The sequence below is a fragment of the Lepeophtheirus salmonis genome, chromosome 4, assembly GCF_016086655.4.
Source record: "Lepeophtheirus salmonis chromosome 4, UVic_Lsal_1.4, whole genome shotgun sequence".
In the NCBI taxonomy this organism is placed as follows: domain Eukaryota; kingdom Metazoa; phylum Arthropoda; class Copepoda; order Siphonostomatoida; family Caligidae; genus Lepeophtheirus; species Lepeophtheirus salmonis.
In genome coordinates this window covers 3,089,968-3,109,252 of record NC_052134.2, presented here as the reverse complement: position 1 = coordinate 3,109,252, position 19,285 = coordinate 3,089,968, and the positions used below count along the sequence as shown (strand labels likewise).

Sequence of the window (19,285 nt, the reverse complement as noted above, 5' to 3'; positions counted from 1 at the left end):
AAAATACATTGAACAAGTGACAATACACACCGTGTTTAGCGAAATGGATGTTCCTGAGTCTCAATTAAGTCAAACGTGATAGATTACTTAAAGCCATTTATTAACCCCACAATGACAGATATTATTCATGAATTTGACTTCAAATGCTTTTAATGAGGGCCTTCTAGCGGTCACGCAATGTGAAGCACCCTCTGGCAATGTACCTTCCCCTCCTTCTCCACAGAGGACTTCAGGTCGATGAAATTGCTGTGGCGTGACCTGCAGGCCTTGGAATCGACTTGCCACCAGATAGAGTAAGACAAAGTATTCAGATCGGGCTTCTGAGGTGGCCAGAAGTTCTTGGACACAAAAAACTCCATGTTTTCTTCCATCCAGGGTTGCACAACATTGGCCTGTACTGGTGGATGCCCCATCCTGCTGGAGGACGTAGGACGTCTTGCCCAACTTCTTGATGATGTTGAGGAACCAACAGGAGTATCTTAAGAAGTCAGCTGTTGCGTGAAACATCGTAAATTTACAATTATAATCACAATACATTGAAAAATTAATATATAGTTGTGGTACATCCATTTTACACAACCCGTTATGTTAGTGACATCTTATATATACAAGTTGACTTTTTTAATATTTTTGTTATCTTACTATTTGTATCTTTTTGCATTAAAAATATTTAAAATTTCAACAATTTTTTTTGTTTACTCCCATTTTCAAGAAATTTGAATTATCTTTTCATTCGGTACGATTTTGAATATTATAGCTTCAACCTTCTTGTACCTAAGATAGAAAACAAGGACAATTTTGCAGCAGTTTTGAAAAACGTCAACAATAAAGCTACAATCAAAGTTATTTGTATATTTAGCTAGTTAAATCTTAGAAAAAAGGATTAATATTAGTTTGCATATTTTTAATAAAACTAGTCAAATTTGAAGAGGTGAAATGTACACGTATATACGTGTACATTTTGGAAGAAACCAATGGACAACTTATTTTTATGGATTTTGCATGTTATTATTTTGCAATCTCAAAAATCTCCTTTGCAAAATAAAGAGGCATGTCTTGTTAGTAGGAGTGATAAATTAAATTTTAAAAGCAAGAAAATGACGACCGTAGTGTTCTTCAAATCTTGTGTATTATACCTTCAAATCACTATAACAGTGCTTCCATTGGACTTGCATACTCACACCTTTTTGTTCGGAATATGAGGCCTTCCTAAATGCAAAATATGGCAATATCTTTTAAAATACAGTTTTATTTCGTAGAAACTTCTAATCTCAAATTAAAAATACTTTTTGAATTTTCAGATATATATATCTGAAAACAAAACAAAACAGAAACATTATTTTCTTAGTTCATTAGAGACCAAAAGAGCCTCAGAAAAAGACTTCCAAGTGACAAGTAGTCCTTGTAATTGAAAATATGTGCACAACTTTCAATGTATCATATATTTTTTCCTAGACCAGATACTGATTTCATTTCTTTTAATCATAAAAAGTTAGGTTATCGAATTTATATGGCCAAAAAATGCAATATTTTTTTTTCGACTTTGGTCATAAAGCCACTGCTTTATGGACTCATATGTCTCTTGAATGATAGATATGAGCTTAAATATTCTTAGTATTTCAGAAATACATTTGGATTTGTTAATATTTTTCATAGATCATATTTTTTATAATTTGAATTATACCATTTGTTTGGAACAACATTTGACAGTTATCACAACTTTTTCAAGAATATGATATGAGTACTTGGCACTATCTTTCAATTACATGTATGTTATTATGGTGTTAATAAATTGGATTATTGTCTAAAAAAAAAGTTCTATGAACCTTTAGCAATCCTCATTCGTCATATGGACTGCTAAAAAATGTATCCTGATTTTGATTTTCAGACTTGACATGGTTGGTATATAAACGAGGACTTATCTTGAATGATAAAAAAGATTTAAAAATAACAGATTTGTAATATGTATGTGTATATAGATCGAAATTAGTTACTTCTTTATATTACTCAAAGTTTTGGTAGTGATACATTAAAAAAATTAGGCGCAATTTTTTCATATATAAATAATTAGCATGTAATGCTTTTTGATTAGAGTTTCCCTCACTCAATGACACTAAAATATCAATATTTTGAAAAGCTTCAACAGAAACAGTCCTCAATGAATTATGTAATTCTAAAGTTATATTAAAATTTTACATAAATTCATTTTGCCTTCTAATTAGGATGGGATTTTTGTATGATGATTGTAAAATTATATTTAAATCTAAATATTATTATACAGTAAAGGTACATGGTATTTTTTTTTTTGAAAGAAATGTTATTTCCATGACAATCTATTAACAAATGAATAATAAAGAACGAAAACACGATAGCAACAACTATTTTTTCTTTTGTAATGACAAAACTGTATATTTTTCTCCATTATAGTTTCATCCCTATTTATAATCAGTTGAAAGTATAGGAATATTCAACAGGTCAAATGTATCAGTATATAATCATGATGGTATTTGAAGAAGTACAAACATTCATTTCAACAAATTACTTCTGCAAACATGAACACAAACACACTAAAAATTTAATTGACAATTATATGATAAAAATAAATAAATAATGATATATATTTAGGAAATTGTTAAATGAGTAGGAAAAAATTGAATTGCTTTTTATTTTTCTTACGATTATTATTAATATATATACAAGATTTATGTATGTATACAGAAAATTGCATCGTAATCAGTACTTTGTACACAAATAAATAATATATTTTTTTCTAACCATTCAATAATCAATTAAAAATACATGTCATAGATCTACTTTTTGATTTAGATTGTTTCAAAATTGCAATTATATTAAATTTTTCTTGGCTTTTGGGTTTATCTAAGATAATTTTGTTATATAATATTTACGAGATGTTGATATTGACAGAGGGAGTGTGCATTGGGGTTAAACATATAGGAATCATCATATGTGAAGATATCATTTTAGCGTTCTGTAACTTTTCATATTTTCTTAATTTGTAGACTGATTATAAATTTCGGTCTGGAGAAAAAACACAAACTGAATATTGTTTTATGTATATATAAACTTAGTAAAATGAGTACTTCTACTTACAAGTCAAATGTATATGAAGTACAGCTGTCAGTATATCTATCCCCTATGTTATTACGAGGGTTATTAGTAGTACAATGCAAATGTATTTATATTTTCTTCATTTGTACACCGATTATTAAAATTTAAAATTGAATGAAAATGTTAACAAATACTACAAAAATGATTATTTTATATTAAAAAAAAAAAAACTGAATCAAACAAGTAATTTTATGATTAAAATTGCTCAAAATATTTAGTTGTTTGTGTATCCCCTTCGTTATTACGAGAGTTTTTAAATATAAAAATAAAAATATACGTATATTTCCTTTATATGAGAATTGATTATTACAAATTACTGCAATGTTGAAACAGTCTAGTGTATTCACATAAATATATCAAACTTAACACATCATCATACCTTTAACTGCTGGGCTCTGTGAGGATATATGACTCTTCTCTCCCTCTCCAGCACGATTTTTTCCAGACACCCAAAACTCGTAGTGATTCCGTTCCATTAGCCCACGAAATGTGAAAGCAATCTCTGATCCAGAAACAGAAATGGTTTTGATATCCTATTAAATTAAAAAGTATGTAAGAAAGTAGATATTTAAAAAAAAAAAGAACACAAGTTTGTGTTCAATTTCTTAATGTATGTATGAGCATACGAGTCATAGAATAGAAAATTATAAGAAAAAAACTACTCCACCCAGTAAAAAAAAAAAAAAAAAAGAGAGGATACAATCCATTATCTATGTAAAAAATTACTCAAAAACCTATAAAATCATATTAATACTTAACCATATCTTAAAAACATGGAAAGCTCTTTAGCTACTGATGGAGTTCCTTTTCTGCTGCAAATATTGCATAGCGAATGGAATTATATTTATATCTTTACATACAAGAAAAAAGGATTTTAATCATTTGCAATGATACATTATTATTTTCCTATTCATATTTTGATGAAAATTCACAAAATAGCTGACAGCTTTTAAAAGGGAATTGATCAAGTGTATTATTTTTTTAAAATATAGTTAATTATGCCATTAAATGATAGCTAACCTTTTACCCCTGTGGTTCTATAACAAAATGATTAAAAAAAAATTAGTTTTCTAAAAAATATCCATTAATGTTTTTCAACAAAGCCTTTTTATATTCATCGTTTTATTTTTAGAGTGCTATTCATATTTAATTGAATGATTGGGTTTTTGCATTTAGAAAGAAAAATAACGTAAAGTTTTTGTTATACTTTAATAATTTTTAAAGGTTTTTATAAAGTTGATGCTCACAAAGATGGAATACTTTCTTTTATGTTTAACCCAAAAAATGAAAAACTTCCGTTATAGAAAGTCATAAAGAAAAAAAAAAGAAGAAGAAGTTAGACGATATAAATATTTGGGTAGAATACATACAATTTTTGCAAGTTTGAATAAAAGACCTATATTCATATATAAAATCTTTTAAGATTGTTCTTTCCTTTTTCATACATATATATTGAGGAAGATATAAAAATCATTTTATTCAAATGACTTTGAATAAAATGAGTAAAAAGTTGCTTCAAAGAATAGACCAAATAAAGAAGACAAAATTCTTACATACAGAGTTTTTGTTTCAGAATGAACATTTTTCGTATATATATTTATGAAGAGAAAGCATTTTGTCCTAAAATGTTTTTTTATTTTATAGAAATATTTATTATTTATCAAACATTGACTTATGTAAACATCTACATTTACATCTACTATCAAATGTTACCAGCTTTTAAAAAAAAAAAAAAAGGAATTCTAAATCCCTTTAAAATCAATTCAAGCTCATTTAAATAGAATGGCAAGGATCTAAAAATAATCTAGAAAAATGGAAACCACAAACATATGAGTGCTTGAATATCGCCAAAATGCATTTTTTATTTAACAACCAACAATACTTTAAAAAAATGGATTTTCTCATAAACTAATCATCCAATTTTCATAAAAAAACAAAACCAAATGAAAGGTGTATAACTTTATTTATTATAAATCAATCGAATTACTTTTGTGATAATTAACGGCTTCTATTTTACCTCGGAAACGGGAGCAGGTATAAATGATAGTAAAATTTGGCAAATCCTGGAATTCCAACCGTATTCTGGATTTTGATTTTGTAAAGGATCTGTTGATGTGAGGCTCGACTGCGCCTTATACAAATTAGTCCATGGGGTTGAGGTCCAATGAGCTTGGAAGCCAAACATTGGGAAAAACAAAGTCAAAAAAATATCTGATCTTATGATCAACAATTTTACAATCTCAACATTGTCTCGTCTGGCACGGATCGCAACGAGGACAATCTGCCTTTACACGATTATAGGATAAATACATGTTTGAATCCCAAACACTAGCCGCCATAACAATAATCAACGTCATACCTGCGGTTGCGCTCTTAGTTTATTTTAAAAAACTGGCGCACACGGTATATATCCAGTTGTTACTAATATTATGTACCATAAATCATACCAATGCCGTGCAATAAATAATAAGTAATATCATATCATGATTCTTGTACAAGTAGACGGTGCAATTGTGGCCTCCCGCGTTAAAAGTGCACACATTTTTACATCTTTGATCATGATACAATACATACATTGTGATAGGCATGAGATAATGTATTTCTTTAAATAGTTTATTGACAAATAAATATAAGATAATGCCTCAGAAAAAATGCACAAAGTAAATGGGCCTAAAAATATCGAGTTTCTCACATAGAGGACCTATTTTTTATATTTTTAAATCCTCTCATTTTCAGTTTGTACCAGCCTTCAAAAGACATCTGTAAAAATTTCATGACAATCAATTCTTTAATTTGCCAGTTATGCTAAGTGTGACGCTACCATTGTTATTTCCACAACAATGGATCAAAAACTATTTCATGTTGTAACTTTTCATTGCTTCTTGATAAGAAAAAATACTTTTTGACAAAGCAATGGCTAGAAAAGGGTAATGAGTACACTGTGCCATCAGAAAAAACAATTAAACGTTATTGTATTGAATTCAAACGCGTGGTCCTAGAGACCAAAACGATGTAGAAGGGAGTGAGTGGACGTCCTAATGAGATGGCAACAACAAAAAATATCAAAAAATCGTTTGAATGATCATAAAGGTGAATTAGTTTGAGTTAACTATTATTGTAACGATATCAAAAGAATGTGTTGGCTTTACATTGCATGAACATATGCCCGTAAGGAAGTTCTGCTGAAAATGGGTGCCACATTTGTTCAGTGTTCACCAAAAAAAAAAAAAAATAATAATATTTTAAAGTACTGCGATCAGTGTTTGGCCGTGTTTAAACGTAACAAACTGGAACTATTGCGTTGGTATGAACAATGGATGGAATATGGATCCATCACTTCGCTCTGGAATCATAAATATCATCATTTGAGTGCACAGCAACAGGCGAACCTCGTCCAATACGCCCGAAAGTACAACAATCACCTGGAAAAGTTATGGACTCGGTATTTTGGGATACACATGGCATAATATTCATAGACTACCTTGAGAAGGTAAATAACATCCCAGTGAATGTTATAGAGTGTTTATTAGAGCGTTTGTGTGACGCGTTTGTATGTCACGGAAAACTCGGCCCATTTGAGGAAGAAGACAGGCCTGTTTCACCAGGATAAGCACCGTGTCAATAGTAAATCTAAACAAAGGCAAAACTACATTAATTGAAGGACGAATTCCTTGTTCATGCACCTTACTCTCCCAATTAGGCTTCCAGGGTCTACTAACTGTTTGCAGACCTAAAAAAAATACTTGCTGGTTAAAAAAAAATCACTTTTGAGGAAAAGGATAAACCTTTTTATGAAAGTGGAGTTGCAATGATAAAGTAGCGCTGGAATGATATTGCTGCTCTAGATGGAAATTATATCGATGAAAAAGCCAATTTGGAACAAAAAAAGAGGTATTTTCTTTGTTAAGCCAAGTACTTTTCCTTCTATGCGTAATGTAACTTTTTAAGCGCGAATATTACTTTTGAATCTTTAGACAACTAATGGATGCAATAAGTGGAATGGATTTTCATAGAAAAAAAGATTGTTTCATTCATATCTATGCTAATTACACTTCCTGAAAAAGGGGCAGCTTCAATCCCACGAGGGAAAACTACTCAACTATTTTTGTGAATACAAAGTTCTTCATAAATTTCACTAATTGATAGATAAGTGGGGAATGTAAAAACTGCCTATACACAGGAAGACCATTTTACATTCTAATAGGTATAATATTGTTCATATTTTACCAACATACAAATATGGATATTCTTGAAGAGAAGGAAAAAACAGGAAAATTAATTTCCTTAGGCTTAAAGAATCAATTAATCTATGTATGTTAGTAAAAAAGCTAGCAACATCGCATACTCACATATATCTTTAGCCATGGATTATATAAATGAAAGAAAATAACACACAAAAAAATAATAATACCTCAATTATCTTAATGCAATACTCATTTTTATTGAGGTATATGTACTAAATGAGAGCTCTTGAGTGAAGACCTGAATTATATGCTGAACTGCATAAATATTTTTTGATAATATTTAAGAAAAAAATTATAAATTTTTAATCAATAGAACTGCAAATTATTTTGGAATATTTCATCCATTTTGATTTTCAATAAATCTCACCTTTTTATTTTGAATGTAGATGGCATAAGATGTAATGTCTCCGTTTGAGTTTAATGGAGGTGACCAAGTAATGAGTATGGAGCTTTCGTCTACGGCTAAGGCACGAATATCCATTGGTGCTCCCGGAACTAGAGGGGGAAATAAATAAACATGTAAAAACAAAATTAAAAAAAAAACCGTTATTACTAGGTATAATATTACACTCATAAGTATATTTTGGGTGGGAGACCACGTCCATTTGGACTCTCAAAGTTTATTGTTTAAATTAAATTGACAAATTTGTCAAAAAATAAAAATTTAGATTCTATTTTTTTTAAAATTAATCTTTTCTCAAGAAGGTAATTTTTATATTTGACTTTTCTAAAAAAAAAAAAAACACAAAATTATAAAGGCTTTAACAATATTCTGCTGAAGAAAAATTATATTGATAGCCATGTGAATGTTGGCTAAATTTTGGTGAATGAATACTATGAATTTGGTAATATGATATCTTTATAAATTAGAGTATTCCTTGCTTTTTAGTATAGTATAAATAATTAATAAAAACATTATAATTTTACTCTTACCAACCATTACTTAAAAAAAGATTATATGTGCATCAAAATTTAGCTAACTTTTACACCCCCTGTATATTTTATATCTTGAGTAGAATATTGGGGAAAAGCGTTTTTTCCAAAGGACAATTTGCCAAACGGACATTTCGCCAGATTACGATTTTCCGAACATACGTTTCGACAAAGAATCAAAGGGGAATTTTAGCCGAAAAATGATATTTAATATATTGCTGTATAAGATTGTATATTTTAATTAACTTGAAAATGATTAATTATATTCTTTAATGATCATTACATAAATACAACCTAGTAGTATGTGGTTCGAATTTAGTTTGAACCTTGACTGTTGTAGTACAATAATTAAATGAAATAAAAAAATTAAGACGACAGTAATTCAAATGGAAGAAGTCTAATCACTTCTTAGTTATCAATTAATTATCATTCGACATAATGGATTATTCATATTGGAAACTATTTATGGATTGACGAACAAACATCTTCCATTCGAGTTACTGTCGTCTTTGGTTTTTATTTTTTGAAATTAAAGTACTACAAAGTAAAGATTTGAAATACATATTACTGTTCTGTGCTTATATAAAGATTATTTCAGAGTATAATTCATATAAAAATACTTTTTTGCATAAAAACCATTAATTAATTTAACTATATGGCATATATAGCATATGAACAATACCTATAAATTGAATTAAAGTTTGCATCGTATATATAAATATTATTTTCTTAGCCAAATTGGCGGCAAATTTTCCCTTAACAAAATTCAATTTGGCAAAAATGTTGTTGGCCAGTTGTCCTAAAACTATTTTAAATCCTTTATTAAAGTTATAATACTTAATTTAGCTACGATTAAATAGCCCCATCAAATAAAATCTACCATTTTAATTTATTTTATGACGATAAATTAGTCATTTATAAATTAGATAAAGAATTAGGCTAAAAGTGTAAACACAATCTTTGTATTTTAAAATTACTTTTCCCTTACAAATTTGTCACTTCATAAATTCAAATAATGGGTGTTTAAAAAGTCTTTTAAAACTTAATTAATCTTATTTTTAAAGAGTTTAAAGATCTATGACATTGTTGTTTTTTAGCCTTATCACAAGACCTGAAGCATATTTTTAGCTCAAATTAAAAAACAATGATGGAGGTAAAAGGATTAAAAATCATGATCCACGAAAACAAAAGAATTCTTGACATCATCTAACGGATGGGAATCAGCCATTTGACGTCTTAGAATGTTTGTTAGGGTGATTCCTATTTTTTTTTTTTAAGATTTAGCAAATGAAACCACTTTGCTTAGAGGAACAATTGTATTCAGATGTCATTTTTTTAAATATGTTAAAAATTTCCCCCCATTTCTTAATATTTTAATATTCCTTCTTCATAACAAAGTTATTAATAGTTGCCATGACAGCGTTTATATTAACTTAAGTTCTTTACATAAACATTGAATATAGACTAAATAAACAGCGTTAGTCTTCGATGGAAGTCATTATACCATTTTAATAAGCTAGTGAAGTATGTAATAGAAAATATAGTTATTTTTTGTGGAAACGATTAAGAAATGTTTTCAAATTATTATAGAATTACAATGACCAATTCGTCAATTTCAAAGGAAAAATCTTCCTCTTTTTTTCAATCCAAAAACAGTTAATAATATTCCAATGGTTAATTGATATTTAAATCTTGATCGGATGCAAACAAATTATCAAATTATTGGACACTTTTTTTTCTTCTATTCAGTAGTGAAAAGCAACGACAGGATGGGATCAAAATAACATATACAAAATTGCTTTGGAATTAAATTTTTCATGGCTCTCTCTCTAAAAAAAATCTATATTTTTTTCATTGGTCCCAGTCATAAAAAAAAAGGAATCTATCTATAAAAATTTCATTATTTTATGTTATCAACGTAAATAGAGAATGAAAGTGCTCAAACAACTATAAATTATACTAGACGCAGATTAAGAGTTGAAGTCAAGTTTAGTGATTCTACGGTCAAAAAGGGATCTTTAAAATCAATACAGCCGATAAAAGGATCCAGACCTATAATCCCAACTCAGTCTTCACAACTCGATGTCTTTGATTCTGGCAATGATTCTTTGCCTGATTCCGAATCAATTAATTTGGCATTATCTTCATCTCCACAATGCAAGACAAAGAAAGGAAGGGGAGATCCCGCAACAGCAAGTTAACTAACGTGTAGAAACAATATGTCGACCCAAAAAACTCATGATGTTCTTGCAAATATTTTTGAAGACAGATATATTGTACTCGATCCAAGTCAGTCAGGCATCTAGAAACAAGTGATTAGAGAATGCCCCAAAATAAAAGTCAAGATTTTTCAAAAATGACAAAGTGGAGATTCTTATTCTTTTGAGTTTGATATAAGAAGATTAAGAGGAGAATAATTTCATATAGTTATGTTAAAAAACCACTTTGGGAATCTTAATTGGGGTCTCAAAATGCGAAAATGGTTTTGTCCATGGCAAAAAAAAATGTATAAATTAATTGATGATAACGATGTCTGGGAAAATATTCAAATGACAATACGTGAAAAACAGCAGTAAATTCTGGTATATGAATGAGATTTTAAAGTGTATACAAGACATTGTCATTGCATATGCAAGGACTGTTAACACCATATTCTTGATAACATTTTCAAACATACCATGAATTTTTTTAATTACGACCCATACATGAAACTTGAATTGAGTTACTCATATATTGAAAATATAGCAATAAAGTACGAGTCCCTTCGAAAAGGTTATAACCAAGTTACAATGGATGATGTTAACTGAAGCAAAAACCCTGGTTGCTGAGATGTTTCCAAGTACTTATATGAATTATCGTAGAGCTCTCCTCATTATAGAAGAACTTCTCATTGCCCTCGAATCAAGTAAAATATGCCTTTGAATTTACGCCAGACACAATGGAATTCACGAGCAATATATACACTTTTTTTTCCTTTTGCGAGACAAAATGTGATTTTATGTCTAATTCTTGGGCAGATGATTAGTTTTAGACTCAAAATTACAATAAATTAACTTTCATGGAATTGTTGACCTCATATTGCCAGATTCTATAATGAACATGAAAACCCATTGGAAAAGTGATAAAACAATTAATAACACTTCCAGATTAAACCAAAAGCCTGTGAAACTTATGGAAGAGATACATTCCACTTCAAAAACAGAAGAATGTTTAAATTGGAAGTCCATTTAAAAAAATATACTTATATAATTATAGCTTTTGTTAGTCAAAATCATTTATTTCTATTATTTATTTACAAATCCTTAAATTATAAAAAAAACAAACAATATAAGTATATATTTAAAAATTACATATTTATAAAAAAACTTTAATTCATGGTAAGGGATAAATTTTTAATTTATTTAAAAAATATTACCAATATTTTTCAACTACACGTCAAAGTACTTCCTTTGTGAGTGATTTCACATAAATAAATAAATATCATAAACCTAATGTCTGTAAACGATTAAAAAATAGGGGATACTTTAAAGATTGTTCTCGTTCAGAACAAACGGTCAAACTTGATGCTGAGACCACAAAAGAAAAAATTAAAGAAAGTCGAAAGTTTGTCCATGATCTTACTTGTCCTGAAAAAATCAATGAGCTTGCTATCGTGTACACTTATGTCAAAGGTGCTGGGATTAAATCTTTAATATATTTATAGAAGCTATTCATGTCTGAAAGGTACATGAAACTTCGAACTATTGAATTTTTTATTAAGCACTGAATAAATTTTCTATTTTTTCTCTCAGATGAGAATACATTATATACTAATCATGTAATAAATAGAAAAAAATAATCAATTGAAGAGTGGCCTTAATGAAATTTGACACATATCCTGGTCGAAATATTATACATCAAAAATTATGCTAGGTTTTATAACAAAAAATACCATCAATCTTGTCAAATAAAGGGTGATAATTAAGGTCGACCAACTACTAGGTAATCTTAGAAATAAATGTAGTATCAAAGATTTACAAAATCATTCAGTAATCTTGAGAGTTTAGTTGGATATTCTCATTCTTCTCACACTGCAAATATTATTCAAGAAGTAATGACAAAAAGTATGAACATATCATTGAATGGACTTTGGCCTCTACAGAGTTCAGACTTCAACCCATTGGACTACTCTTTATGGTGGAATATATAGTCCAAGTCTACTAAATACGTCATAGTAATTTTGAAGATCTAAAGTTATCTGTCGCCAAAGAATGGAGAAATTTGACAAGGACAACTATGATAAGATTTGTTTAATTATTACATTCAGAATAGTTGCATGGATGTTTTGGTAAACCAAAAAATGATTGTTACACTAATTATACTTTTAAATTCGTGAGTCATTAATTAGTATAAAAAATTTCATTATTTAGATATATTTTTTAAACACTTTTTTCTAACAAAATCTTATCTTTTTTTTTTGAAAAATAGGAATTTTGTGATCAAAATAGACAAAATATTGAAAAAATGTTATGTCATTTCCTACAAACAATTTTTTAAATTTTTCAATAACTTTTCTCCCATTTTTTTCATAAATATCTAAACCTAGATTGAGGTAAAGAGTGTATCCATTAAATATTAACTATACTAAAATAATGTTGAATGCATTCTCAAGGATTCAGAATGTGGGACTTTTGTACAGATATGGAACAGTTTAAAAATAATTCACTTGTTACATCAATATTGTGTCTGTTTTTGGAGTGATTTTTAGAACATATTTCCTTTATTCCATGCATTAAACGAGAATTTGTGTATAGATATTAATATATCTGGGGCGATAACATTAAAGAAGGGTGGAATTTTCTAGATGAAATTAGAGAAAAACGCAATATAAGTTTATTTTACTTCTATGAAAAACCGAATAGGAATTTTTAAAAAGCCAAATACAATATTAAACCACCGAAAAACTGTCCAACAAGTTATTAATATTTTCTAAATTTTTATATGAACATATTATATACAAATTCAGTCAATTTGATCTTGTGGTATTTGAACTTTAATCCGAATTTTTATATCATCAATTTCAGTTGGTGAGGCATGCTCTTATCCTACTAATCCCGTTCTTCTTTTCGTTATTCTCGCAATGTGAATACTTATACACTCATCTTTAAAAATAATTTTCACATCAAGACGTCACAGTATCTTTTATTATCAGTGTTACAAAATAACTGATTTTTATCAGGTTCAGTTAACCTTACAAATTGCAGCTCCTAAGGACTTTATCAATTTTTTGAATTAATATAAATTATAATATTAGATATCAAGAGATACGTTTATCAAATTGTCGCAATATTGAAAAAAAATATCCCAGCTTGTTTCTATGTTATCGGCACACATATATATGTTTCTTTACACGTATATATAAAAAGGACTAGGAACGTATAAGGTAATATTAAAATTAATATTGTCAACGAGTTTAGCTACAAATGTAAGAATATAAAAACCTATCTTGTGTGTTGCCAGGATCATTATCATCGTCATTGACTGTAGAATAAATATTTGAATTCATTGTAGCTCATAAATAAAGATGATATATAAACGTCATCAAAATATTTCAAATAAACAAACAACTTTTGCAAATGAAATGCACAGCTTTTTATACATCTATGTATATAATTTAAGTAATTTAGCATATTAAGCTTATTAAATTTTTTATAGTTGATGATTTTCTTTACTATTCTTTGATGATGGATGTCGGAGAAGGGGAATGCATTGAAATTATAATGTTATAATATATTTGTAAATATTTGAAACATCAATTTATGTTCTTTCTTTTTTTTCAATCTCATAAATTATACATAGATTCAAATCAGTCTTTCCATTACTCTATATGTTGAATTGCTAAAATAAAGTCCTTTTACAGCAAATTCAAGTCGAGTAACAGATATACAAGTATCTTTATAATAAAATAACTTCAAAAATGTCTAATATAAATAAAATAAATCAAAAATGGTCAAATTTTAAATAAGTGTGGTACATGGAGATTTTGATATTTTCTCAAATGGTACGCATTGTAAAAACTTCAATACTACTGCCTTAAATTAATATGAAACTATTGTTGGATGTTTAATTTGCAACGTTTATTCAAGAGGTTTACTCATTACGATGAGGGAATTATCTTAGCTTTCAAATACAGATAAGTAGGGCTGTAAATCCTAAGCATTTTTTAGCATGTCAGTTATGTTGTTGTTGGCAAACTGAACTCTGTTTTCCAACCCAATTTCTAAATCTATTATGATTATTCACGGTTTTACCTCGCTAATAAACCACATAAAGTATTTGTTCTCAGATTTCGATGATTCTGCCCCCCCCCAATCAGTGCCCTAAACGTTGATTGAAAACTATAACGCCCACTGGGTTAATATTTGGCAGGAGTTTTCTTATTTTTGGAAATATGAATCCTTGTTCATTTATAAAAACAAAAATGCTTTTTTTTATCGTTCGAAATTGACATTTTTGATTTTCTTTCAATCAAGATTTTTGAGTTTTTGGTTAGAAATGGAGAATTTTTATTATATTCAAAATAAATAAATGACTGTTCTTGTGAATGTTTTGAAAAAATATAATCAATAAAAATTGTTTTAAATGTATTTATCTCCACAAAATAATTATTGCCTTGAACACTCTTTCTATGAGAAAATATGTTTGTAACACTGTGATGTCATAAAAAATAAATTTGCATTTTAAATAATACTCCTTGTGGTACCTCTAATTTTTTTTTTTTCTGAAGTTTACTTGTTGTATTTTTAAAAGTTTTTCTTGTCCTTTTTATTTTTAATTAATATGTGTACTAACAAAAATAATGTTATTTGTATTTTTGTTTAAAAATAGTGAAGTAATTATTTTATCTTATGTTTAAAACTGAAATATATCAAAGATGGCGACCACAAAAAAGAAAAAAATTGAACTATAACATTAAAAGATGACAAAAAGTCAGAGAAAAAGTCTGAAATCAATCATTTGTTCTTGAAACTACCAAAAAAGGAAAAAGGCCCAATTTGAACTGGCTAAGATTTAAGGCTAAGAGCCGGTGAAGTACTATAATGTACTTATTAACAATAAGTCTCTAAAAACGTCTTTATGAAATATCTCAATATTCCCAATATAAGTGCCAAAAAGATGAAAATCCTTCTTCAATTTTAAAAAGCTTTCCTTATTTGAGATTGTGTTGGTTCAATGCAACAATTCCAATGAACAAAAAAAAAAAAAAAAGAGTATTTGTGTTGGAGAACAGGAAGTCAGAAATTGATTAACAATATTATGAAGGTTTGTACCGACTTCATGGACACTTTAGTCAAAAGAATGATGCTAAAATGTCTCCCACTTCATCAAGGGAACATTTTCATTAAGGATTTAAGAAACTTTCTTACGATGACTCCATTGAGTGTGCTACACCGTTCGGATTCAAATTTTTCCGGTCGGTAAAAACCAAACTTTTGGTTCAGAAACTAAAAATTTAATAAACTGATTTAAAAAATAGTATATTCACAAAATTTTTCGGTTAATCACAGAGGCTGGATCTTTTTGATATGGCCTCCATTAGAAGGAATGGTAGCCTCTATACGGGTGTAGGTTTGCATTTGTAATGCTTTTGAGGGCGCCACACCAAAAGTAAGAATAAAGTGTAAAAGTACGGTGATGACGGAGGCCACATGTACTTAAGCCAGAAATGACTTAAGTTTTGGGTGCAGAACTTCACTACCTGTAGCTCTGGACGGACCTTTGCTAACGTTCATGACATACTGGATATTGCAGACGGTCCTCACATTAATCCCAACGATAGCAGCAATGTCTTTTTTGGGACTGTATGTGGGTCAAGCAAGTCGGATAAACTGAGCTGTTTACTCATTGGGTGGGCGATTTTAATAAAGACTGCATCAAAAAACGTTATATATGATGCAATCACATAATCAAGGAAATTCATACAAAAAAACGTGCATAAAAATGGGTATAAATCGGCTGAAATTTTTTGCTCCCACAGGCTCTATAATATATATTTCCGATTGTATTCTTGAAGTTTTGAGCAAAAAAATTGTCAAACTGCTCAAATAGAGGATTTCAAAACTCGTTCATAAAATATAATGCGTATCAGTCTAGAGGTTATTATATATTTATATTTAAAATGGGATTTTTAGGGTAAATATCTACAACATCTAATGGACCATTCATTATTAATATGGCCTATTAAATCAAAATGATTACAAAGTAATTTTTATTTTATTTTTAAGTTATAACTTGTACAAAATCCCAACTTGTACGTAACATAAATTGTACATACATACGATAAATGTTATAAGAAGTAATCCTATCATTATATAAATATTTTATAATATTTAATATTTTTGCATAAGCTCCTACAAGACTACTACTACACACATACGATCTTTCTGGTTCTGACATGAATATTATGAAGTAAAATTTCCACTTTATTTAAAAAAATATATTTTTTCACAATATATTCATAATATATATACATGTTACATACAAGGAGGAGGCAGGAAAGCTCACATACTTAAACAGAAAAAGAGTATGAAGGGAAAAAATGTTAGACACACTCACCAAAAAAAAAAAAAAAAAAAAAAAAAAAAAAAAAAAAAAAAAAATTCAAAGAGGATATATCTTTCCTTGACTTAAAAAGAAATCCCTAAATTTTTGATAAATTTTATTTTTTGTTTAGCGAGGATTTAAAAAAAAAATATGGATATGCAAATATGGTTTGTAAACACATAAAGGAAAATAATGAAAAGCTTTATGTTTCTAAGGACTTGTCAACATGTTTTTATGTTGATTCTAAGGTTCTTAAAAGATACAAAAAAAAAAAAACAACATATTTTTTATGTTTGTACAAAAAATAAGTTGAAATCTTGTAGCAGGGATCTTGAAAGAGTTCATTTAGTTATATGCCAAATGAAAGGATATAATTTGAAAAGATATTCAAGTCTATCACAAGTATAATTCTTTAATTTAAATATTAATCCAATCCACTCATGAGCTGACTATTGTATAATTTAAAGTAGCTGAAGTATTATGAGCTCGAAAAGTGTATAGCATAGGAACTATATTTTATATTAATTTATAGAAATGAAAGACCTTTGTTTAGAGATCGGGTCATTTCAAACTTATTGCTAGTCATTTCATTTCCTTTTAAAAATCGATGTTGAAAATTGATTAAAAAGCTCAACGTGTATATAGAATATCCGAGCAATAGAAAGTTAAACAGTAATTCCTCACCATACTTGTTCATAATGACGTCACTGGGGTATGCATTTTGAAATACATTTTTAATTTGTATTATTATTGGGATAAAAATTGTTATAAATTTTTTTATCTACTGAAAAGAATATTTTTGTAAACATTGCTCATCAATACGATTCCATTTAAAATATTTTTCCAAGTTCATAGTCAATGACGTCATAAGAATAACTATTTTCTTTCTAACTATCCAGACTTTATTATAGAACTTGCAGATAATATACTATTTTTTAGATAAAGGATAATGAATAACTTTTAGAATTTAGTCATTTGATAAAAAGAATGTCACATTTTTTAATGCAGAAATTTTTGTTTTTGATGAAATATAAATTTCAGACCCAAAATGGTAAAAATAAACCAAAAATATACAAACTTACCATCAGCACCTGTTTTACAGATGATTTTCTCTGAAGAGTATCCATCTCCAACGGCTGTATAAGCTCTTACTTTGACATAGTAGCTAGAAAACTTATTCAATTGATGAATACTAATACGATCATCTGATGTTTTTTTGGTCCGGATCAAATCAGATTTCCCTGCATCTGAAATAAAAATAAATACATTACATAATCCTCTTTTCTAATTACAAAAACATACCTTGTCCTACAACATTGGTCAGTCTGTAAGATATTTTATACCCAAGAATGATTCCATTACGATGTGCTACTTCGGGCTGTCTCCATGCAATAGATAAGCTTGTGGACGACTCTGCTTCACATCGGACTTTAAGCGGAGGACCTGAGGGTACTATTTACAAAGAAGCGTTTAAATCACGCAGTAAAATTAATTGAAAATAAATATGTCTTCCTTACCCCCTTCTAGCGTGGAAACTATCGTCTTTGTTGAATGTGGACTCAATCCTTTTTCGTTAAAAGCTACGACATAAACCTGGTACTTTGTAAAGGGCCGTAGATCACCAACAAGTGCCTGAGTCCTTCCTCCTCTCACAGTCATTCTAGCAAGGTTGGGAGATGAGGATGATATGAGACCGTTGTTGGGGTTTGTGTGTTGTTGGTGTCTAATTTCATCAAGTGACTCATCCGTAGCTCCATAGCGGACATAGTATCCTAGAATCCGTCCATTTGCAAGGGATGCTTCCGGGGGCTGAAAACATAGACAAAAGCAGGAATTAATTGTTTTTTGCTACTGCTTGACAAAGGATTAAAAGTGTATTATATTAATCAATTAAATAATACTAATATAACATCTATACAGTATAACATTCCTATGAATTTCAAGCCTTCGATAAGTCACAAATGTACTACCAACTTTCTAAAAAAACCACTGAAATGTTGACATTTGAATGACATATGTTTGTTGTTTAGCATTTTTGAATATTTCTTCATAATTTGGAAAAACACTGCATGTACAATCAATGCTTCTACACGATCTTTCTACTGATAGCATTTTGATTGTGTTCTACCTATATAAATACAATCACTTATCAAGAAAATCCTTAAAAACTGCATTGTAGTCATAATTCGCAATGTCTATGAGCACAAAGAGAGGAATAAGAATCAGAAACACCAACTTAATCTAGTTTCACGTTTACTTCAATAGCACCCATATATATAATAGTGCAAGTGAAGAAATAAACAAAAAAACTAGGAACCTACAAAAACGTGCAAAATGAAAAGACTTTCAAAATAAAGAAATGAAAGGTGAAAGGGAAAAAAAAAATTATTTGATAA

At 28.8% G+C, this 19,285-nt stretch overlaps 1 protein-coding gene across 6 annotated transcripts in view; it reads right to left on the bottom strand.

Moving 5' to 3' along the window:
• Window positions 1-19,285, bottom strand: part of LOC121116377 (cell adhesion molecule Dscam1) — a 272,908-nt gene that overhangs the window by 44,445 nt on the left and 209,178 nt on the right. For all 6 annotated transcript variants that reach the window (XM_040710627.2, XM_040710628.2, XM_040710629.2 and 3 more), the window contains exons 18-22: window positions 18,407-18,698; window positions 18,192-18,341; window positions 17,972-18,136; window positions 7,741-7,868; window positions 3,509-3,662 (exon numbers count right to left, since the gene is read on the bottom strand). In XM_040710627.2, the coding sequence (XP_040566561.1) occupies window positions 3,509-3,662; window positions 7,741-7,868; window positions 17,972-18,136; window positions 18,192-18,341; window positions 18,407-18,698 (889 nt within the window). The remainder of the gene's footprint in view (window positions 1-3,508; window positions 3,663-7,740; window positions 7,869-17,971; window positions 18,137-18,191; window positions 18,342-18,406; window positions 18,699-19,285) is intronic.